The sequence below is a fragment of the Euprymna scolopes genome, chromosome 10 (assembly GCF_053919585.1).
Source record: "Euprymna scolopes isolate OS-2025 chromosome 10, ASM5391958v1, whole genome shotgun sequence".
NCBI classification, from domain to species: Eukaryota; Metazoa; Mollusca; class Cephalopoda; order Sepiida; family Sepiolidae; genus Euprymna; species Euprymna scolopes.
This window is the reverse complement of record NC_136491.1, coordinates 15,672,857-15,698,994: the sequence shown is the minus strand read 5'-3', so window position 1 is coordinate 15,698,994 and position 26,138 is coordinate 15,672,857. Positions and strand designations below refer to the sequence as shown.

The 26,138-nt window shown below is 34.8% G+C and overlaps 1 protein-coding gene across 2 annotated transcripts in view; it reads left to right on the top strand.

Annotated features, from left to right (window-relative positions):
- The window catches only part of LOC145285811 (intersectin-1-like), a 102,320-nt gene that overhangs the window by 2,999 nt on the left and 73,183 nt on the right, over window positions 1-26,138 (top strand). The window contains exon 1 of one of the 2 annotated variants that reach the window (XM_080134220.1): window positions 17,709-17,914. The exons of the other annotated variant lie outside the window; for it this stretch is intronic. Within the exon in view, the coding sequence (XP_079990346.1) occupies window positions 17,846-17,914 (69 nt within the window). The 5' untranslated portion in view covers window positions 17,709-17,845. Of the gene's footprint in view, window positions 1-17,708; window positions 17,915-26,138 lie in introns of those variants that run through there. 2 annotated transcript variants of the gene reach the window in all.

The window sequence follows — 26,138 nt, the reverse complement described above, 5'->3', positions numbered from 1 at the left end:
AAATCGTTGGACTTTGACCCCTTAATCGAAAAATTTCTGTCCGAAAACCGATCACATAGATTTTCCAAAATCTCAGTACCCTGTATATCAAATTTCGAGTCTGTAGACTTAAAATTGACAGAGTTATTGCGTAGGGAAATGTACACAGAAACACACAGACAGACAGACAGACACTTTCACTTTTATAATGTATATATATATATATATATATATATATATATATATATATATATTATTTTATTAAATATATATATTTTTTAATTATATAGACAAGTGTTACATACTCACTACAGTAAACCAACTTGCTCCGAAACATTAGCATGTTTAGTGTACCTATTTACTATGCCTCCCTACGGGACAGAGTTAGACACCAGGGTCGTTTTTTAACGTGGAGAAAAGGTACAAAAATAAAAATTGTCTCAGTCGTGAAGGATTTCTCCTCCACCGAAAGAGAACAAGAAATAGAAGTGCAGCATCTGAAGAACAGATACTACACTTTGATCTTGTCCCGAAGCATGTTTAGTGTAGCGAGTATGTAATACTTGTCGATATAAATAAAAAAAAAATATGCTTGACTCTTTTTATTGAACACTCTTAATAACCTCGTTTTAAGTCATGGGTTTTATCTCCTGAATACCTTTAACCTGATATATATATATATATATATATATATATATATATATATATATATATATATATATATATATATATATATATATATATATATATATATACCAGATCAAATGTACTCAAGTGTGATAACTAATGAATTTAACGAGGTTATTAAGAGTGCTCAATATAAGAAGAGCAATATATTTTTATTAAGATAAATAGATTTACATTACACTAGACATGCTAATGTTTCGAACTAATACTCGGTTAAAACAAAAAGTTCTTGTCAGGCGGGTTAGGGTTAATAGATGGTTACTTTCCACATGTATGATCAGTCAGTATGGAAAATTTTCAAAATTGACATAATAATATGATTGTTTCTGTGCTGCGAAACAGTTACTGTAAAAAAAAAAAGTGGGCATTTTGACACGTTGAAAGAAACAAATGTTAAGATTAATAGCATCTTGGAATTTGGAATATAGCTGTTTTGTCAGATATTTGTATATGCTCTGTAGTTAAATTTAGCATACATTGAGCTTCATAAATAAAAGGATTGGTATAAAGGGTTAATATAATTGGAAAGCATTTTTTCTCATATATATATATATATATATATATATATATATATATATATATATATATATATATATATATAGTAAGTTATAAAATATATATGGCGATTAAGCTAAACTGAATATTCCGCGTTTCATCCCCTCTAGGATTCTTCAGGCTTATGTGCATAAGCCAGAAGAGTCCTATAGTGGATGAAACGCGGGATATTCAGTTTAGCTTAATCGCCATATATATTTTATAACTTGCTAACTAGCTCTACCTACGCATTGAGCACTTTTGAAGTAAATACTTAAAGTTTACGCATAAATTTATACTTTCGTATATTAATTTTATGAGTAAATTAAGTATATATATATATATAAATATATATATATATATATATATATATATATATATATATATATATATATATATATGTTTGTGTGTGTGTGCGTGTGTGTGTGTGTGCGTGTGTGTGTGTGTGCGCGCGTGTGCGTGTGTGTGTAATGTTTTAACCCTTGGTATACGGAGATATAAGTTATCAGACGTTTTATTTTAGAACATGATCTAAATGTAATATGAGTCTCTCTTTTACACATACACGAGTATACATACATACATATATATACATATATATATATATATATATATATATATATATATGTATATATGTATTTATATATGTATATATATATATGTATTTATATATGTATATATATGTATTTAGGCAGTATTTTTTCATTCATGCTGACATTGTTAAAAACAACAGAAACTTCTATTTAGTGATACCTTTTTTTATTTTTTTTCAATTTTTTGTATTATCTTTTTTGTACATACATCGAACGTATGGATATATGGTTCAAGCATTTTTTTATCTTCTCGAAGTTTCCGCGGTTTAAACTTTACGTGAAATCGCCTTCACATCATCAGGAATGTGTATTAATCTTGTTAAGGAATTAGAAATTGAAAAAGAATTAAAAAAAAAAAAATTAAAAAATGGTATCACTAAACATATATATATATATATATATATATATATATATATATATATATATATATATATATATATATATATATATAAGCGAGATAAGACACTGATAAATATTACTTAAAGTAATACTTTCAAGGTGATCCTAGCCAAAAAGGAAAAGCTCAATATTTAAGAATAGAGCAATATATAAGTTTTGTGGTTAAATTTTAAATTCTGAAAAAAAAACAAAAACAACAACATATAGAGACATATATTCAATTTTAGAATTTATTGTTTGACAAAACGAAATTAAAATAATCCCTTCTATATATTCCTTTTGTCAAACAATAAATTCTTAAATCGATTATATGTCTCTATATGTTGTTTTTTTTTTTTTCAGAATTTAAAATTTAACCACGAAACTTATATATATATATATGAAACATTATATTATCGGTAAAAATAAAGAGTATTGGCAAAAAGACGATGAAAATAAACAATTTAATTAGATATGTATTTTTACGTTCTTAACTAATATTCCTGGCGAACCAAGTGCAAAAGAGATCCAGACAATTGCACTTAGGGGGACAGCAAGGATACTAAAAAGAGCTCTCGGTTGGTTTCAATAAGAAGCAGGGCACTGTTGGCAGCTGGTTTGGCTGCCCCATACCCAGCGTTACAATCTTCAAAGGAAGAAGAAGAAAAAAAGGATTATAAGAAAATACATACATACATACATACATACATACATACATACATACATACAATACAGCACATGATAATGATGTATGTATGTATGTAACATACATACATACATCATTATCATGTGCTGTCTTTCGTGTTCGAAGACGACTTCCTGTGAACCATCATTCTCCACCTGTCACGGTCGCGACTGAGGGTCTGCCAGCTTCCAGTAGGGATCAACCTGTCCTTTAGATTTCGTTTGACGGTGTCACGAAACCTGAGCTTAGGTCTGCCTATGCCTCGTACCCCATCCTCCAGTTGTGAAAATAGTATCTGTTTTGGTAGTCGGGAATTCTCCATACATACATACATACATACATACATACATACATACATACATACATACATACATACATACATACATACATACATACATACATACATACATACATATTAAATCCGGACTCTATAAATGCATATACATGTGTGTAGACTCATTCTGATGAGTCGTAGATAATTATATTTTAAAAATAATATATATATGCCGCTGCCGCTCCGCTCCCCATTTAGTGGGTACCAGATTGGTCAAAGGGAAAATTATTCCCAACTCGCATTTAGGTAAAAATGCACTTTCGTATATATAATTGAATTCGTTCAAAGAGTATCGCTAACAAAAACAAATAAAAACATCTATATATGTACATATATGCACACACACACACACACACAGATATAGATATAAAAGATACTATTTCTTCTTAAGATGTATTTTCTATCATTTCATAGACAATTGAGATGTGTTGCCTGTTGCCAATGTATTCAAGCGCGTACATATGTCAATTCGCAATTCCTTTGTCGTTCTTGCCTTTCTGTGTGTTTATTCATTTATGTAAATGAATCTGCGTTTAGAATGCACAAACACTTAACATAAATACGCAGTATTCAGTCAATGATATAGGAGCTATAATTTCCACGTAACGTGGCAGCACGTTACTGTACAGTTAGAATGTCGGAGATGAACGGTAATATCATATCGAAGTCATATTTTATCACCAGACATACATGTCATATTAGTGGATGCAGTAGAAAGAAAGTCAAATAGATATTAAGTAAACTCACACGCGCACTTTATATATATATATATATATATATATATATATATATATATATATATATATATATATATATATATATATATATATATACACACACACACACACTACTACTACTACTACTACTTAATATATCTGGACAAAATGATATACGGCATAATCGCGTTGACACACCGGCTCTCGTCACGTCAGACCACCGAAATTAAGCAACGTTGAGTCTGGTTAGTACCAGATGGATGATCAATTATTTGGGAATTATAGGCGCTGTATGTGCTCTCCGCTTATCTCGGCATTTGCTTCCAGTCGTCCTGTACATACCTTTCATTTGCTACTGGTAGTTAACAATGCCGACTTAGGAAAGGTATGGTTGGAGATTGCGCACCGCACCTCCTGCTACAAAAGTTTTATGTGTAGGCACCCCTTTGTGGGTATCCATAGTCTGCCAGAGACTGAAGGAGCCTGTTTTATATATTAGCAGGGTGACTCGACGTTGCCCGATATTGAATGATGTTTCATACTCCCAAATGTTTCATACTCCCATATTTTTATTGCCATCGAAATCGATGAAATCGCCCATTTTGCGATCAAATCGATCGATTGCCTGCTCTAGTTGAGGGGGGGGGCATCGTGATGCACCTGAGGAAACTTCACATGTCTTTCACAGTGATAAAGTTCGCAATATATTGTTGTCTAAATTGCACTGTAGAGAACCTACTGTTAATTTTATAAAATTATTTTTTTATATATAATAGCTTGCATAAAAGTTTTAAAATGTAAAAGTCAAATATCATATTTCAAACATTCATTTCGAACGCGCCCGTGTCATATCAAAGAACTTACTGTTCATTTTATATGCCTGGCATTACTGCTTGTGCGGTGATAATGGCTTGAATTTAAGTTTAAAATAAAAAAGTTACGTATCATTGTAAAATTGTGCTTTAAACAGACACATTCGTTTCGAGTGCGGCCCTGTCACATCAAAGAACCTATTGTTGCTTTTATATATTGGGCCTTTCAGCTTGTGTGGTAATAAAACTTGTCAGGATACTTAATAAATGGTTGTTTTCCACAAAAGAAACCAGTTCTCAAATTATATACAAAATTCACTTGTGATGTTAGGCTGTATAAGGTGTTCACTTTGGTCAAAATCGCTTGTTCCATCTTTCATCAGATTTTTTTGATTATCGATTATTGATACTTATCGAAGACATTTAAGAACATTGCCAAGCACATAAAGTACCATTCATGTGAAATTTCATAAAAACCGACTCAGATGTTTGTGAGTCTATAAGGAATGAACTCACAGACCCATAGCCTTCGAAACTCCATGGAATAAGGATTTTTCTTGTTTTATTTATATTCCTTGTCGAATAATTAAAATTTTGTATACTTTCCTCATAGGTTTATAAGTTTTTTTTCGAAAATTTGAAAATTTGAATAAATTTTCAATATCAAGATTTTTATTTTATATATATTAAAGGAACTGTGTGTGTGTGTGTGTGTGTGTGTGTGTGTGTGTGTTTTACTACATTTTCACCCCAAACAAGGCAAATTGCCACTTTGGTGTAGGGGGCTACTATCGGGGCAACAACTACTGGGGTACTATATAGGGATTTGGGCAGCAAGCAAGATGTTGGTTCACGTTGCACTTGAACTTGAGTACAGTTGGGGAAGCAGGGACCTGGAATGGAATTCCAAAGTCTAGCGGTTCTGGGGAAGAAACTACTGGAGTAGAAAGATCTTTTACATCTAGGGATCTCTACAGTGTGGGGGTGGGATTTTGCAGCCTGTCGGGTCTGTCGAGGGTGTTCACGTCATGGGGGCACAAGTGCTTGCAGTTCGTCAGAGCATTCACCATTAAAATATGTGTGTGTGTGTGTGAGTTCGTTCCCTACACATTCGGAAATGGTTGGGCCGATTTTTTAAAAATTTCACTCGAAGGTACTTGATGTGTCTATTAATATTCTCACATAGGTTTTGTATCGGAATGCATCCGCTAAGTATCAAAAATCGATAATAATAAAAAATCCGATTAAAGAAGAAAGTCCGATTTTGACCAAAGTTAACACTTTTATACAACCTAACATAACACGTCTATTTGAGAAGTTTTATCACCACATAAGCAGAAAGGTCCGGCATATAAAATCAACTGGAGATATTCTTTTATAAGACAGGTGTGCGTTCGAAAGAATGTTTTCTTTTAGAGCACAATTGAACCATGATAGTTGATTTTTGTACCTTTAATTTTAATTTTAGTGATGATGTAAAAATAATTTAATAAACTCAACAGTTCGTTTTTTGATATGACAGGGGCACGTTCGAAATGAATGTCTCTGTTTAGAGCACAGTTGAACCATAATACTTGACTTTTGCATTTTAAACTGTAATGCAAACCATTATATACAAATAATTTTATAAAATCAAAAGTAGGTTCTCTACAGTGCAATGTAGACTAGAATGTATTGTAGACTAAGTCATTGCAGGGAGGCATATGAAGCTTCCTCCTGGAACACTGTGGGGAGGAAGGGTCCCTAACAGAGCAGGCAATCAAACGATTTAATTTAAAAATGAGCAATTTTACAGATTTTAATAACAATAACAAAGTATGGGAGGGTGGAGCATTTGTTGATCTTCATTCAATGCCGAACAGCGTTGGGTTTCCCTACCAATATATATATATATATATATATATATATATATATATATATATATATATATATATGTATCATATTATATATATATATATATATATATATATATATATATATGTATCATATTATATATATTATATATAATATATATATTATATTATATATATATATAATATATATATTATATATATATAATATATGTATTATATATATGAATAATATATATTATATATATATAATATATATATATTGCATTATATATAGATATATATATAATATATAAATCTATATAGATATATATATAATATATAAATCTATATAGATATATATATATAATAGATATATATATAATATATACTATATATTATATTATATATATGCATAATATATTATATATTCATGTTTTGACAAGCTCCTGGGTTTGACCTTTACTCCTGATCTGAAATGGAACACATATATAAAGTCTGTTGCCCGGGCTGCTGGGAAAATGGTAGGATCCTTCTACCGCTCCAGAAGATATCTCACTGCTGATGCCATTCTCTATCTCTATAAAAGCCAAGTACGTCCAAAGATGGAGTACTGCTGCCACATCTGGGCTGGAGCTTCAAAAAACAGCCTATCCTGCCTTGACAAAGTACAAAATAGACTTCGTGGCTTAGTGGGGGATGCTCTCTTCTCTTTCCTGCAATCTCTCTCCAACAGAAGAGACATTGCGAGCTTGTCTTTGTTTTATCGTTATTTCCATGGCAAGTGCTCGTCCGAGCTCCAATCTCTGGTCCCTCCTCGTCAATCCTTCATGATAAACACCCGCCTAGCTAAAACAACTGTCAGTAATTTCCCCCACTCTTTATCTGTGCCTAAATAAAAACGTAGATTCCATGAACATAGCTTTTTTCTGAGACGTGCACGCCTGTGGAATTCTCTTCCGTTTGCCTGTTTCCCACCTGACTACAACTTGGACATCTTCAAATCCAACATAAACAAATTCCTGATTAATCGCACCCTTAAGTAAGACACTTTATCAAATCTCCAATACCAACTATTACTACGATATTATCCCATTGATTATTGTACACAAAATAACCCTTATCCCCGAGTGGCTTACGGGCCTTGATAAGTGGTGATCCCCATGTAATATATATATATATATATATATATATATATATATATTTTAAGCCAAAAACAATGTGGAGGAAGACCGGAAAAGATGAAGTAAAAAAGAAAAACAAACACATGTATCTAACCTTTATTTGACTATCATTCTTCACTTCAATGTATAATTATGTATTACCAAGTTGCTAGTATGTCCGGTGCATGTAAAGTCCATGGGTGGTGTGGAACTTTACATGCACCGGACATACCAGCAACTTGGTAATACATAATTATACATTGAAGTGAAGAATGATAGTCAAATAAAGGTTAGACACATGTGTTTGTCTTTCTTTTTTACTTCATCTTTTCCGGTCTTCCTCCGCATTGTTTTTGGCTTAAAAAAAAAAAAATATATATATATATATATATTTCTTTACCAACAATGCTTCAAGCAAACTACTACCTACTCTTATATATATATATATATATATATATATATATATATATATATATAATATATATTATATATATATATATATATTATATTATATCATATTATATCTATAATATAAAGCTGAACGTGTGTGTGTGTGTGTGTGTGTGTGTGTGTGTGTGTGTGTGGTCACGAATAGGCTCGTATATGGTTGACTATTTTAAAAAACTGATTACATATTGATAGATGTATCGAGGATCAGGAATGGGTATGTTTGATCTGGCGGAACAGTGGTTCATAAAAATTGTGGGGTCTGCGTTCGCGCCTGTCCCCCAAAGTATGGAAATAAAAAAATGAAAAAAAAAAAACGTTTACAAGGGTTTTTGATATAGAACGTCTTTAAAATTGGTAAGTCGCATACAACAACATGTACCGATCAAAATCAGAAATGGAACATTCCTACCTACCGACGCTGTAAAGAACACATATGGATCCGCTATAACGAAACACTTTATTAAATACCGAGATTGTGCAACGAACTTCAGCATCGACTCTTTCTCCGTATTGAGTCGAGCTCACTTCGTATATCATCTAAAAGTCTTGGAGACTGTTCACGTTCGCCTGAGGAAGCCTTCCCTTTGTAAGCAAAAGGACTGTTTGTTGGGTTTGAACATTATCATCTTCTAAAATTCATCCCCATACGATTGCTCTTGCCCCTGTCTCTTTTTTTTTAGATTTTATCATTAAGGAAAACAAATTACTAAAAAATAAATCCCTCGATTCCAGTTTTGATGAGTGAGGGCGAAACATGTCAATTGACTCGTTTTGATTTTTTTTTTTTTTCTATTTCTTTACTTTTATTTTTTAGTCGCTATCCATTTTCCTTTTCTCCTCGGTCTTTTTTTTTTTTTAATATAAAATGAATTCCGAAGAAATACATCTTCCCTTCATGATTGCCTTATATATATATATATATATATATATATATATAGTGAGAGAGAGAGAAGGAGAGAGAGAGATGTTATTTATTTGTTTTTTTTATTTTTTTATTTGCGATACTTTTGAATGAATTTAATTATTTATACGAAATTGCATGTTTACCTAAATGCTAGTTAGGAATAACTTTCCCTTATATCAATTTGGTATCCCCAAATGAGGAGCGGCATATATATATTGTTTAAAATATAATTATCTACTGGCATGTGTTTCCTCGTCTACGATAAATCAGCTAGTTTTATATATATATATATATATATAAAAGTGAGAATGTGTGTGTGAGGACATTTCTCAACCTATATACTCAACGAATTTTTTATCTACAGACTTGAAATTTGGTATATAAAAGATTCAGACATGTGGAAAACTTTTTAATCGATTTTCATCTGGGAAAAGGGCTGCTAAAGTCAAAATTGAAAAATTGGTACATGGGAGTCGTCAGATTTTTATCTGTTTCCTAACTTTCTCATGACAGATTCCTTATGTTAAGAATAAGTAGGTTTGAAAATACTTTAAAAAAAACATAATACTCGCATGCACATGTCTTAGTTTCTGTATGAATTAAAATATAATGTTTATGCATATTTTATGACCGGGTAACACCAAGCGGCCTGCTAGTATATATATATATATATATTTTTTTTTTTTACACAGTGATCACCACTTATCAAGGCCCGGAAGCCACTCAGGGATAAGGGTTATTGCAAGTACATCACGTTAGTGAGGAGATTTTATGAAGTGTTTAATTAGGGGGGCGGTTCATTAGGAATTTGTTAACATTAGACTTGAAGACATCCAAGTTGTAGTCCGGAGGGAAGCAGGCAGACGGAACAGAGTTCCACAGGCGTGCAGTTCTAAGAAAGAAGCTTTGCTCATGAAATCCGCGTTTTGATTTAGGCACAGATATAGAGTGGGGGAAATTTTTCACAGTGGATTCAGCTAGACGGGTGTTTTTCGTGAAAGATTGGCGAGGGGGGACCAGGGATTGGAGTTCAGACGAGCACCTGCCATGAAAATAACGATAAAACAAGGATAGGCTCGCAACGTCTCTTCTGTGGGAGAGGGGTTGCAGGGTAGAGAAAAGGGCATCCCCCACTAAACCACGAAGTCTATTTTGTACTCTGTCAAGGCATGATAGGCTGTTTTTGGCAGCTCCTGCCCAGATATGGCAACAGTATATGAGGCGCCTTCAATAAGTTTCCAGACTTTTATTCTATGGGCGCTTTTATTGATAGTACACATATGAAACATTAGGGCACTTCGAAGTAATCTCCTCCGGCTACAATGCAGTTCTTGAACAGTCCCAACAACTTCTGGAAGACATCATGGAAGTCCTCCTGTCTGAGCATGTCAATGACTCTCGTCACAGCCTTTTTCATCTCTTCAATTGTCTCATAAAAACTGCCTCTTAGGTTTTTCTGGAGCTTAGGGAATAACCAAAAGTCACAGGGAGCAAGGTCTGGACTATAGGGAGCGTGAGGAAATGTCTTGATTCCAATCTTGATTAAATAGTCTGTGATCTTCTCTGAGCACCTTTGGGACAAATTTCACGCCAATCTTCTGCATCTTCAGTTCCTCACAAATAATTGTGTGTACAGTTCCCACACTGACATTAAACTATGCACGTATTGTCTGTTTAAACACACAACCGCTCTTATCGATGAAATTCTTTATTTGGCCAATCAACTCTGGTGTTCTGCCTTCCTTACTCCTCCCACACCTCTCGTCATCCTTCACAGACTCCTTGCATTCCTTGAATCTGTTATAACACTCAAAAACTGATGCTCGATTCATGCAAGATGGTCCAAAAGCAGTCTGAAGCATTCCATACGTTTCTGTGGCATTTTTTCCAAGTTTAAAACAGAATTTTATTGTATATCGTTCTTCTAAAGTGTCCTCACGTCCAGATTTCATTTTTGAAATTCACCAGCTGTGACAATTAGGCTTTAGTAGGGTGTATTCCAATTCCTGCTGTAGCTGTTCATTTGAACCTGAAATCATATAAAATTGGTCAGTCATTTTATAAGATGTATAGCAATGACCTACTCAATTTTCAAGGGTCTGTGGCTATTTTAAATATCTGTACAAAAAAGTCTGGAAATTTATTTGAAGGTACCTCGTGTGTGTATATATATAATTTTCTTTCTTTATTGATTTATTATATATATATATATATATATATATATATATATATATATATATATATATATATATACATATATATATATATATATATATATATATAAAGAAGGAAAAACTATATACTAATATATATATTCATTTATTCAACAAGGATGATACATCAATTGGGATGTAGTGTATGTAAGAACTCTTTATACCATGGTATTTCGAAGCCTAATTCTTCTCATCAGAAGAGGAGAGAAAATGCTAGGAACCATAATAGGGATGCGACATCTAGCAATAGTTACATTAAGAGAAAAAGAAAATATTGATGCTGTTTGGGGGGAACTAAATTTATCTCTGTGGTATAGGAGGAGTATAGCTTTTATTAAATAATGCAAGTAGGTGTATTGCTATCATGGTGGGTTTAATGTATGTGGACAATATGTGTGTTTAAACGGTCGGGGAGAATATAGGGTACGTTAATTGAGGATGCTTATTTAATCATATATATAGGGAGAAAAGAGGAGACAGAGAGGAAGTGAAGGCGAGGAAAAATTATAATATTCAAATTGCTAAAAATTTATCTCATAAAGTCATTGGACCAACCTGACACGCATATGAACTGATTAAAAATTAAGAATTAAAAATAAACTAAGACGAATGTACAAAATATATAATGATTTTTCAATTTTGACCGATTTCTGACCTCTTAAAAAATATTTTAACCAGCTAAAGACCCATAAAAGAATGGTTTGTAAAAAAATCCAATCATTTGAGGCTCCTAGGACCGTTCTGCGACTTTTAGTTTCGGAAGAGATAGAGTTTGAAAATATGGAGAGAGACAGACAAATAGCCTTTTATATAGCTAAGTGACCGGGGTGCCTGGCTTTGCCCGGTCGTAAAATATGCTTAAATATGATATTTTAATTTGTACGGATTTTGTATATATTATTATAGAGTTGTGATTTCAAAAGTAAAAAGAAAATATTTGGGTGCCATCAGCTAGAATCGAAACCGAAATCAAAACTGCAGCATTCAAATCTGGTGACTTTACCACTGTACCAACGTAATACGCATATAAACTGTTTAAAAATTAAAAGAAGAGATACAAAATATGGAGACAGACGGACAGACAGACATATAGCCTTTTACATATTAGATTGATTTTGAAAAAAAAAAGATATACGAAGACGTATAATCTTAATAAAACCTTCATTCGTATGTTTTTATGTCACATCTGTTCAGTTCTATTCTATATTACTAAACATCTTTCTTATACACTTTTGTTTACCAGCAATGAGTCACGCAAACTATCTTTCCCTTTTATTCAAATGATTATTTTTATTGTTTTTCTTGAATTTAAAATAAGTCACGTTTAAAAGTAAAAAAAATCCAAACTAGTTTTGATTTTTAAAACAATGGTAAATTCTTACCTGGTTTCTACCTTAATATTGGGATTCTCTTTGAGCAAGTTCCATAAAATTTAAAATGACGATTTTTACAGGTTTTCAGATATGCTGAAAACAAATATCGCATTAAAATTTTCCGCAAATAAGTAGCTTTCCGGATATTAAGCAATGTCATTTCTTATGTTATTACTGGTGGCCATCTTGGTGGGCTCGTGCGTGTAAACACAACCCCAAGAAACGATGTGCAAGTACGCACGTACCAAAATGGCCACCAGCAATAACATAAGGAATGACATTGCTTAATATCCGGAAAACTACCTATTTGCAGAAAATTTTAATGCGATATTCGTTGTCAATATACCCGAAAACTTACATGTCGTCATTTTAAAGGAAAATATTAAGGTGGAAACTAGGTAAAAATTTATCAAAAGAATTTGTTGTTTTAAAGTTGTTAAAAAAAAAAACAAAAAAAAAAACTAAGAACACCACCATGCTAAAAGTTTGTAACATATTACAAATATAGTTGCAAACTTTTTTTTTTTCTTACAAGACAAAAATTATAAACATGATTATATTTTAAATTATTTCCTAAAAACCTTCCGACCAGCAATACTGAATGAATATTCCTGGTATTAAATAGTTTGTGGGGAAGAAGAAGAAGAAGATATGAATGGAGAGGGGGAAAGTCCATGTTATCGGATGATGACTCATCCAAAGTCACAAGGTGGTCAATAATTTCCATTCAAGCGCTGACAACTTTCAGTTTCGCAGAGAAGCCGGGGAGATTTTCATGAATGAATCGCAGCGGAGAAAAGCAGTTGTCGTTATTTATGGCGTTGAACAAAAATTGATAATGAAAATTAAAAATGAAGTATAGAAATGTAGTTTCACAACAGATTGTACAATCTATCTATCTATCTCTCTCTCTCTCTCTATATATATATATATATATATATATATATATATATATATATATATATATATATATATATATATAAGTGAACGTGTGTGTGTGTTTCTGTGTACATTTTCATACACAATAACTCTGTTAATTTTTAGTCTGCAGATTCGAAATTTGATATACAGGGTACTGAGATGTGGGAAAATCTTTGTGATCAGTTTTCGGCCAGAAATTTGGCTGTTAAGGGGTCAAAGTTCAATGATTTGACCTTTGAGAACTCTACCAAACGCCTCCGCCAATTTTGGGTCTAAACACTTGAAATTTTGAATGTAGGTTCCTTGGACATGGCTCTAACTTAATAACTTGATTTGATCCCAAAACAATAAATGTTAAGGGGTAATAATAGGGGTCAAAGTTAAAAAAAAAAATTGACCGCTTTTTCCTTCTTTTTTTGCTCAACATACACCTCCAAACACCCGGGCAACGCCGGACTGAAATGCTAGTATATCTATAAAAGTGAAAGTGTCTCTGTGTGTGTCTGTGTACATTTTCCTATGCAATAACTGTCAATTTTCAGTCTACAGACTCGAAATTTGATATACAGAGTACTGAGATTTGGGAAAATCTTTGTAACCCGTTTTCGGCCAGAAATTTGGCTGTAAGCGGTCAAAGTCCAACGATTTAACCTTTGAGAACTCTACAAAACTCCTCCGACAATTTTGGGTCTAAACATTTGAAATTTTAGATATAGGTTCCTTGGACATGGATCTATCTTAACTTAATTTGACCCCAAAACGCGCGCCCCAACACCCCCCGCTTCCCCCTCCAATTGTAAACAATGAAATTTCCAAAAAATGTTAAATGGTGTTCTAATCGGTAAATGTCGGTGCGTTACTTATGAAAAAACGGTTGAATAAACTACAGAAGCACCTTTTTCTGTTTACATTGGGGGAGGAGGCGCACGCACCAACACCCCCCACCTCCTCCCCCAATGTAAACAGAAAGCAGTAAAATTTCAAAATGTTAAAATGTATTCTAATCGGTAAATGTCAGCGTGTTACTTACAGATAAATGGTTAATAAAACTGCAGAAGCACCTGTTAAGCCATGCAAGTTTTATAAATGAACCTCTCTCCCGCAAAATAAAAAAGAAAAGAAAAAAGAAAAAAAAAAAGAACGAAAAACATAAAAATGCTTGGTGCTTATGTTTTTGTAAACCGCATTAAAAACTACGTAAGACAAAAAAAAAAAAAAAAAAAATACCCCCCCCCCAAAAAAAAGTACTGTAATGTATTTTTAAAAATTTTTGTTTTAGACAATTTATTCTTCGAATTTTCAATTGTCCGCTAATGAAAAAAAAAAAAAATTTTTTTTCAAATTCTGCTCTTAAAAAAAAAAAAAGTCTTTCCGACATTACTCCCTTCCCCACTTGGAGTGCTTTTCTTCTTTTTCGTATAAGTGTAAATGTTCCACAAAAGATTCGTACGCCATGTGAAAAGGCATTTTGCTACGTGAAGGCACATTCAACAACCGTCGTTTATGTTACTGCGCGCGTAGCGTAAACGGAAGCTGTAAAATGGCGGAAAGTAGTCGTGGGTTCAGGGGTTAATACCATGCAAACGGTAAATTTGCCCCAAGTTTGATTATCAGATTCATTGTCAGCAACCTCGATTACCCCTAAAAAAAAAAAAAAAAAAATTAGAGTGGTTGGTATTCTGTTGTAGCATATCTATGACAGCACTTTGAATTTTTAAATTTTTGTCTGGATTTTTAGAACACGCCACGGGGAGATAACTCAGTTTAAAGCGCCAACACTCCCTCCCCATCTTTAATACTAGCTTTTCTTACTAAAAATTGAAATTTTTGCTCAATATCATCACAAATTGTTTTTTCGTTGTAAAAAAACTACTTGACGAAATTAAGTGAAATTTTTTTTCTCGGAGAACTTCATTCCATAAAGGATACGTACAATATAAACTTTTTTTTCGATATTTTCATTTTTTAATGTTTTGATTAAACTGTACAAGTACCCAATCCTTTAATGGTACTTATGCTTTTATGAATCCACGATTTCCACGTAGGCCATGTGCGCGCGCTTGTGCGTACAAAATGGCCACCCATGATAACATAGAATTACATGGTTTAATATTTGGAAAAATACTTGTTTTTCGTCTAATTTTAATTTTTCGCCAATACTACACTGTTACAACGCAGTTTGTAACGCAAGTGCACATTTAACAGCCTTCGTTTATGCTCGCGTGTAGTGTAAACGAAGGATCGGCTGTAAAATGGAAAATAGTCCCAGAGTTCAGGGGTTAATACCATGCAAAAGAAATAAAAAAAACAAACTTTTTAGCGAATAAACACACAAAAAATGCTCTCTGTCTCAGGTGGTCAGAAAGCGGGTGCTCATTTTAAGTTAAATTTACATGGAAGAGTGATCACCCTATTTTCGAAAAAGTAATTTCTTCATATCATGAAAAATATTTTTTTTGCGACGGAAACGGTTTTCAGATTCGTTTTTAACACACCGAAATCTACAAAAAAAAAAAAAAAAATATTTTGTTATATACGGACGTGAGACGGACCTTAAAGTAAAATAATACAAAAAAAAAAAAACAAACAAAAAAAAACAATCGTACTTCTGCAGTATACGGACGGCGGCCATCTTTTGGGGGCGATAACTCCAATTTCTTCTTGGTTAAATAAAACGGATAATAAGAACAGGATTTTTTTCCGAACACAATAATATTTGAAAACCAAAACATTTCTTGTATCAATGTATTAAAATATAATTGTAAAATCAGTTATTGAAAAGTCTGCGTAAGAAACTATAATTTTAATAAAATAATTTTGGGTGCTAATGCAGAGAGTGATCCGCGCTATTTTTTAATTCGTATTTCCACGTTTAATTAAAGTTTTATGATATGTTTTTTTTATTCAATTGTAAGGTTGAAGTATAGAATAGGTACAAAACACCCTTCCCTCCCCATGTAAAGAATGGCTTTTTAAATAATAACGTTATTATTTCAGCACGGATCACTCTCTGCATGAGTACCGGTTAAAGTACAGAATAGGTACAAAACACCCTTCCCTCCCATGTTAAGAATGGCTTTTTAAATAATAACGTTATTATTTACGTCCGGATCACTCTCTGCCCTATTACCGGTTAAAGTACAGAATAGGTACAAAACACCCTCCCCTCCTATGTTAAGAATGGCTTTTTAAATAATAAATTTCAGCACGGATCACTTTTTGTATGAGTACCGAATTTTGTAATTAAAACGACATTCGATTTAAAATTGGTTTTTTTTTTTTTTTTTCGAACAAATTAATAATTTTAATGAAACATTTTTCGAATTAAAGCAATATTTCCAGCGGAATCTGTCACGACTACTATTGCTAATTTGCAATACCATGCTTTGTCCAGATTGACACTGCTCCGTGGCCGATAACAATCTATTAGCCTACAAAAAGTCAATTGTTTCCCGGGTGTCCGACTTCAACAATGCAATATTGCGCATATTAAGGAAATGTACATAGATTTGAAGATAAAAATTCCGAAGAATTTCCAAAAAAGTATGAGTTATCGTCCCCTGTTGACCGACAAACGCCACCTGGCGACATTTTAGTGAGATGCACCAAAAAAAGATGGCCGCCGTCCGTATACTATAGAAGTGCAAATAAATAAATAAATGAAAAATAACAGTAAAACATTAACAAAAAAATATAAAAAGGCCGACCTGGACGACGTCCCCCCCCCCTGCCGTAAAATTATAATCGTCGATGGCTTAACTTTCATATTTGTATGAATTTTTTTTTATTTTTTTTTTAAGTTTATTTAATTATTTTCAGCATGGGGGGATCACTTTTAAATTATAACGTCCTATTAAATGTTTCTTTTACACCATAAAGGTAGCTTAATAAGGAGAGTTTTGCTGATTGACCGAAAAGTGGGGCATCAGTCTAATAGAACGTTATAATTTAAAAGTGACCCCCCCCCACACACACACTTTAAAAGTCATTAAGTAAACTTAAAAAAAAAAATTCTGCTAATATGAAAGTGAAATCTGTTATGGACGATAATAAACAGAAATAAGAAAACATCAAAAAGAATTAATTTTACGATGGGGGGGGGGGAAGCTCGTTCAGGTCCGCTCTTAAAAAAAATAAAAAAATATAAATATTAATAATAATGAATAAAAATAAAAAATTAAGAAAAACAAAAACGACGAGACTTTCTGTTTCACTTGCGTTTCATTCATTCAAACTGTTAGTTCCACCAAGTTGTAAATATAGAAAACCAATGAATGAATGGCGTTTTGTTGACGGCTGCTATTAATTTTAGTGACTTGTTACGCCGAGTGTCTATGGAATGGGTATGTTTTATTATTATTATTATTATTTAATTAATTTTATCAATTATATGTTAATTCATTTTAAATGAAAGTATATATTTTAAAAGCGATATGTTTTATATTGTATTACAGAAGAAAACATAGAACCACATTGCATAAAATCGATTATTGTTAATGTTGTTCTCTATTCTAAAATAGTATTTAAAAAATTCGGTACTCATGCAGATAGTGATCCGTGCTGAAATAATAATGTTATTATTTTAAAAACTATTCTTAACATGGGGAGAGAGGAGGGTGTTTTGTACCTATTCTGTACTTTAACCTTACAATTGAATAATAATAATAAAAAAAAAACATATAATAAAACTTTAGTTAAACGTGGAAATTACGATTAAAAAAATAGCGCGGCGGATCGGATCACTCTCTGCATTAGCACCAAAAATTCTACTTACTTTAACGGGACGGACATGAAAGTGAACGTTTTTCTTTTCTTTTCTGTTCTTTAAATCAATCTCTGATTTAAAAAAAAAAAAAAAAAAAAAAAAAAGGCACCAAAAGATCAGAGAATTGAAATTTAGAGTGGGGGATCAGTTTCACGTATAAATTTAGGGTAAAATGATCTTCGCTGATCATTCTATCATTTTAGGGCGAATTAACCGTTTTCTGTTAGAGGTTAATTTTGTAGGCTTTTTTTTTTTTTTAATTTTTGATAGGTGTACGTTTTTAGACGATGACGTGTGGTTTTACAACTTTGCTACTTGGACCTAAGCTTAGAAAAGATTCGAACTTGAATTCAATATTTTAATAATCGCTGACGACCATGTTGTTTTTTACTGTTTTAAAAATTATTACGCTACGCACATAATAAAGCCGTTTTGACACAAAAAATAATCTTTGAAAATTATTTTTACACAAAATACAAAACTGAAGACGTTAAAAGACAATAGTGTAAGAATAATAAGTTCTTAGGTTTTTTTTTTTTTTTACACAGACATTAGCACATTATCAAGGCCAAGAGGCCACTTGAGGATAAGGGTTAAAGAGTGTACAGTAGAAATTGGGCAATATAGTAACCAATTCGGTAAATTTGTTAACTTATATGGAACGGCTCATCAAGAACTTGTTTACATTAGACTTGAAGACAACCATATTGTAGTCAGCCGGAAAGCAGGACAATTCCACAGGTGTGCAGTTCTAAGAAGGAAGCTTCGTTCACGTTTAGGTTTAGGCACAGATAAAGAGTGGGGAGAATTATTGATAGTGTTTTCAGCTAGACGAGTGTTTCTTGTGAAAGTTTGGCGAAGGGGACCATAGACTGAAGCTCAGTCGAACACTTTCCATGAAAATAATGATATATCAGAGACAAAAAAATGGCAAAAAAAAAAAAAAGAAAGGCACTTGTACAGTTTAATGAAGACATTAAAAAAATGAAAATATCGAAAAAAAAAAAAGGTTATATTGTACGTATCCGTTTTGGACTGAAGATCTCCGAAAAAAATTTCATTTAATTTGATCGAGTAGTTTTTTTTTTTTACAGCGGAAAAACACGTTTTTATGAGAGCGCATTGAAGTCAGCCATTGTGGAAATTTTTAACACGCCACAGGGAGAACTCCATGTAAAGTGCCGACACTCCCTCCCCATCTTTATTACTAGCTTTTCTTCCTAAAAATCGAACCTTTTGCTCGGTATCATAACAAATTGTTTTTTCGCTGTAAAAAAAACAAAAAAAAACTACTTGATGAAATTGAGTGAAATTTTTTTTCAGAGAACTTCATTCCATAACGAATACGTACAATATAACCTTTTGGTGCTAATGCAGAGTGACCCGCGCTATTTTTTAAATCGTATTTCCACGTTTAATTAAAGTTTTATGTTTTTTTTTTTATTCAATTGTAAGGTTAAAGTACAGAATAGGTACAAAACACCCTCCCCTCCTTCCCATGTTAAGAATGTCTTTTTAAATAATATGAGTACCATGAGTACCATGAGTACCAACCCCTTTTTTCGATATTTTCATTTTTTAATATCTTGATTAAACTGTACAAGTACCACGAATATATAACTAGCACGCCACCCGACATTGTCCGGTCGTTAAATATGTTCAAATATGATGATTAAAAAAAAATTTTTTTTTTTTTTTTTTTTTTTTTTAAATGGAGGTCACCACTATTTTGATTTATGCAGATTTCGTATTTAGAGCAAATTGTCTATTGATTTTTATACTGTATCCAATATATAATAGTGATTTCAAAGGTTTACAATATATATATATATATATATATATATATATATATATATATATATATATATATATATATATATATATATATATATGACTTGGGTGGCATCAGTTAGAATCGAAACCAAAACATTTAGGTTTCCAGCATTATTTGCTACCATCTGAGCTAAGACAACATGCATATAAAAGTTTTACAAATTAACTGAGTTTGTTGGGAATTTGCATAATTCCCCCGAACAATAAATGAAAAAGAAATACACTACGAAATAATGTAAAATAAACTTTTGTTTATTTACGTTAAAAGGAAAGAAATTACTATTTTTTTTGTGCGGGAATGTGGTCGTCTGTACATGAGGAAGAGAGGAAGAAAGTAAGGAATTGGGAGTGTGAGAGCAAAAGAAATAGAGGACGTGTTGAGGACGAGGCGAGAGACAGAGAGAGTCAAGCAATGTTCCTTGGTGCACAATACAGCCTGTTGTGTGTGTTACTGTATTCTCTCTGTGTGCATCATGCATGCTATCTGCGTCCTCTCTCTTTATCGAGCACTGATTGGTTAAAAATTTATATTTTTGGCAAGGTAAGTGTTTTCTATTACATCGATCCTTTCTCAAGAGTCCTGCTTTTTGACCCCAGGGGGTTTGGTGTAGATGAATGTAGTAATGCTCATGCAAATTAATTTTTAGAAACATCCGTGTGTGAATAAATTTTAGTGCGTGTGTGTGTGTGTGACTTGGAAAGATAAAATAAGAAACAGCACAACTTCAACATATAAATGTATATTTGCGCATACATATTAAGTACGGTTTACTTTTTGGCATGTCGCAATGATCAAGGGTTTATTGAATACCTGAAAAATAGAAAAAATACAACATAGTGAAGATAAATCAAAACGTAGATTCCATGAACAAAGCTTCTTTCTTAGAAGTGCACGCCAGTGGAACTCTCTGCCGCTTGCCTGTTTCCCACCTGACTACAACTTGGACGTCTTCAAGTCCAACATAAACAAATTCCTGATGAGCCACCCTCTTAAGTAAGATGTTTTATCAAATCTCCAATACTAACGATTACTACGATACTATCCCATTGATTACTGTACATGCAATAACCCTTATCCTCGAGTGGCTTCTGGGCCTTGATAAGTGGTGACCACCATGTAAAAAAAAATATGGATAGCAAGCAACACCACATGTACTGCAACGAAATGAATAATAATCCTCTAACCCCCCCCCCCCCCCCAAGATTTTGGTACTGCAAGTGATGAAGACTGGACGGAGAAAAAAAAATACCCGAAAATCACTGATACCAATTTACAGTTACTGTCCAGTGTGTGAGAGATTTTCATGGCTGTCACGCATGTGAACCTACACTTGAATGTACTTAAAAAATAACTGGAATTACAGTCTTTGATAAACTAATCACTTCAATATGGAAACATAATGCAACAGAGAGTTTGTCTTGAAAAGTCATATGATCGTCTCATGCCATCGTCAAGGACACAAGGGTTGAAATTCTTAGTGACCAGCCTTGTTATGGGGAAGTAGCCTGACCATGGACCGAGGGAGTTTCTTGGGGTGCCCTTCCCCATATGTAGTGCCTTGTTCCATGGGGATATCCGGTGATGTCACTAGAGAACCAGGGGGGGAGATGACCCTCATTATGTGACTTAGTGGGTCTTGGGGTTGTCATATGCTGTGAGGACGAGCCAACAGAAAGTTTTATATTGAGAAGCAGAACCAGCCAGGTTTGGGTAGGGCAGTGAGAGAGGACTAGAAGATGAGATGATTGGGCCCTTCTCAACTACTGGCATGTATCGACGAAGGAACTGCCTGTTTCTGAGTTTGACATGTCCGGAACCGTCAACTCATATCACATATTGATGGAATTGATGAACTTCAATCACAACCCTTGTTTTGTCCCATTTATTTGGGTAGAGCCCCACTTGATTTTGGATTTGGACGGTGTCCCCAACTTTAAGAGAGGCAGGTTGACGGTGTGCTCTTCCCTTGTTCATAGAATCTCCTGCGATGTGGGATAGCATTCGTATTTGCCAGGGTGTATCAGAATGAAATCTCTGATAGAACGACCAAAGAAGCACAAAGCAGGAGAGAAGGTGGTGTCGCAATTTGGTGTGTTGCGATATTGAAGCATGGCCTTTTGGAAGGTGTCGATGTTCAATGATCCCGATGTATTTGTGTTGTTCACTATCATTCGTTTCACAGTTTTAACACCAATCTCAGCTCTTGAATTACTATAGGGGAATGCTACTGATGAGTGTCTATGGCTCATTCTCCAAGCATTTAGGAAGCACTTAGTTTTGAAGGCAGTGAATTCAGGGCCATTGTCAGGAGAGAGCTCCTCTGCTATCCCATTGGTGACAAATGTTCTGCGCTATGCCCTAATGGGTCTGTCTGCCCCATCAAACATTTCCTCCACAATTTGCCAGTTGCTGTCACGAGATAATGATGGCTGCAATATGTGAAGTAGCTAGCAACTATAGCTTGGAAGGGGTAGACTGACTGGATTGGTGGAGTCGGTGGCATACATGGTTGGGAGGGGGGAGCCATATGATTGCACTTAGAGCAGATCTCTCGCATGTTGCAAATAGCAGGGTTCATGCCTGGCCAGAAGAAGGATTATTTGGCCCTGGAACACATTTGGGTAACACCTTGGTGGGTCGAGTGGAGAGACTTCAAGATTCTGGGCTGGAGGGATTTGGGGATGACTATGTGGTTGTGGTATAATACCACACCGTTGAAGCTGCTCAAATGATCACGGTACTGGTAGAATGATTGGACATCAGGTGGGAGATCCTGTCTAGCTGGGAAGCCATTCTCCACCGTGTCGAGAAACAGAACCATGGATGGATCACTGGTAGTAGCAGTGTGGATGTCATCCCACGATATTGATTTAGGGATGGTACCATCGTTGAAGTCATGGGAGCAGACCTTGTGAGTTGTTGATTGCTCTGTGTTGAACTCAAGGATAGACTGAGACAGCTGAGTGGTGTACAGAGCTGCTGCTGAGTCATCGGGCAGCGGCAAGTGTTGAGCCATACTGACTAGTTGGTGCATAGGTCATTGTACACGTGGTGTTCAAGAATAAGAGTCTGTGTCTCAGAAACAGCTTTTGAATCTGCGTTGGAGGGAGGAGATGTTTTGATGGAGCAGAGGGTGTCGAATACAGCTGTGGCACTATCACTTGTGACGGAACTGCAGTAACTGCAGGGTGGGTTGGCTGGTAAAGGGTTTGAGTTATACTGATAGACAGAATTCTGGTTAGAGGTAACATGTGATCCACGGCCCTGTAGGTGGTTCTGCCCCTGCCTCTTGTATGAGCTGGCGACTGCAACGGAGGTGGCGGACTGATTGCTGTTTATGAGGAGGTAGCTAACGGGGCTTTTCCCCACTATCTTTTGCTTCAATGAGGGAGACAGTCTCCTCAAGTGATTGCTCTGTTAGCTGGGGTTGTCCCAGTATGTCTAGTCGGATATCATTGTTGTAGATACCTCAGATGAGAGAATCATGGATTACATTTCACTTTTGTTTCCACAAGTTGTATAGCCTATCAGGTACTGCCCTTTGAGCCTCGCAGTGAATGCACAAACTGGTTCGTCCCTGTCTTGCTTCATGTTTTGTAGCTGAACTCTTGCTACCATGACACTTTCAGTGAGAGTCCTTATCTTTTGCAGGACGGTTGTCTCATCGGAATGTGCGAGGGACCCAAACATGAGGTCTTTTCTAAGGTGTCGTCGCAGCACTTAAGGATTGGGAAGATTATGTCTGTGCCCTGTAAGTGGCTGGCAGATTTATAGTTATCACATCTTTGCTCAAAGAAGGCAAAGTCCTCACTTGAATCTGCAGCCGATATCGCTTGACTTTTTCTGACTTAGCTGGTGCTGCTGCTGCTGCTGTAGCTATGGCAGGCGGAGGGTAGGCCGTGTTGGTATGGATATCAATCAGTTGGATGAGAATTTCCGGTGCCAAATTACCGTCAAAGGTGACTTCACAATCTGGAGCTGTACAGCTGATTTGTTCCATCTTCAATGTTTCTGGATATCCTTGGTCATAGATAAGTATGGTTTACTTTTTGGCATGTCATAATAACCAAGGCTTTAATGGATACCTGAATAACAGGAGAAATACAAGAGCAAACGTGTTATTCACACAAAGTGAAGATATACATAGTAAGCAACACCACATGCATTACAACAAAATGAATAATAATCCTCTATATGCCAGCCAACCTTCATTTTGACTTTTAAGCAGCTATTTTTACCAGCTAAAAACTAAACTGTATTTATTCCACAAGTCCGAATCCTCTATATATCAAGTTTCAAGTCTATAGATCAAAAATTGATAGAGTAGTTTAGTAGAGAACATTCTGCACATGAGCACACAAATATAGACAAGGTAACATACATACATATATATGTATATATATATATATGTGATTGCTTCATCTTTGCAGATGATTGCCGTCCTGTCTAACAAAAAAAAAAACCACCACCAACCCCATCCGAGTTCATCTTACATGGCCACGAAGGTGGCTCTTCAAACCAACAACCAACTTACATGGCCTGAAGCAAAGATGACACATAAAATCAAGTGTCTGACCCGGATTAACTAGACCAGTCTGTGGTATGGTGTCTCTGTGGACCACCATATGCCTTCTCAGACCTGCAGTCGACTTGCATTTCCTGCCACACACCACACAGGTTGTCTCATCAGGTCGCGTACGTAAGGGCATCTTTCGTGTGATGCACATATCAGGTTTCACACTTTCAGCATGCCCCACAAGCATCAAATCCTTCACAAACCCTTTATGCAGATTTCTCTTAAGCTCTGCCTGTTCCAAGTTCTTTGTCTCCAATACCTTGCGACCCTCCGAGACAACTCCTCGCCATTCACTCCTATTCTCAGCTATCTCTTCCCATCTTTCAACATTTATGCAAAGCTTCTTAAGATTGTCTTTCAAACAGTCCCTGAATCTCCTCTTTGGTTTGTGCTGCGAGCGCTTGCCAGCTGTCAGCTCACCGCAGAACAGCTGCTTTGGTAATCTGTAGTCATCCATAGGGACAACGTGTCCAGCCCAGTGCATCTGATTATTGGTTATCATGCTTCCAATACTTGGACACTCCATTGTCTGAAGGACAACAGTGTCTGTTTTTATTGATTGCCATTTTATGTTAAGGATCCTCTTTAAGTAGCCCTGATGGAATCTTTCAAGCCGTTTTAGTTGGTGTTGATAAATGGTCCACGTTTCTGATGAGTCTAATAAGGTGGTTATCACTCATGTCTGATAAACTGCTACTTTGGTTGGATAAGTAACACGTGTCGCGCCATAACCACTTTTCCAACTTGCCAAAAGCAACAGAAGCCGCCTGGATGCAAGTATGTACCTCAGAACCCAGCGAACCATTCTTCGACAAGGTGCTACCAAGGTAAACAAATGTATCAACAACATCTAATCTGGTGCCATCAATATAAATGTTAGGTTCACAGTATGAAACACCCTTTGGTGGAGTAAACATCACCTTGGTCTTCTTCAAGCTTGCAGCGAGACCAAAAGAAGGGCATGCTGCTGAAAATCTGTTGATAAGCAGTTGCATCTCCTCTTCAGTGTAGGTCCTGGATATGACCTTAAACTATATCTGATGGTGAGGGCCCCAGCTTGCAGGCCTTAGGGAGTGAGGAGCCACCTTTTAATTGCCATTGCTCCCAGGTCCACTCTAACCTGGAGTGGTAGCACCTGTTAGGGTCCCAACTATGGGTTAAATAGAATACGACTTAAAAAACAAATATACTATATTAAAAAATCGTTCTCCAAAATCACCAGATTCGGCATTAAATAACCTGGAAAAGGTTGATATGCCATAAAACAAAACAACCAACCAACTCTTCAGTGTAAGCGATGAGGCGAGCATCATCAGCATGTTGATAAGCAGTTGCATGTCCTCTTCAGTGTAAGTGATGAGGTGAGCATCATCAGCATATAACAACTCACGT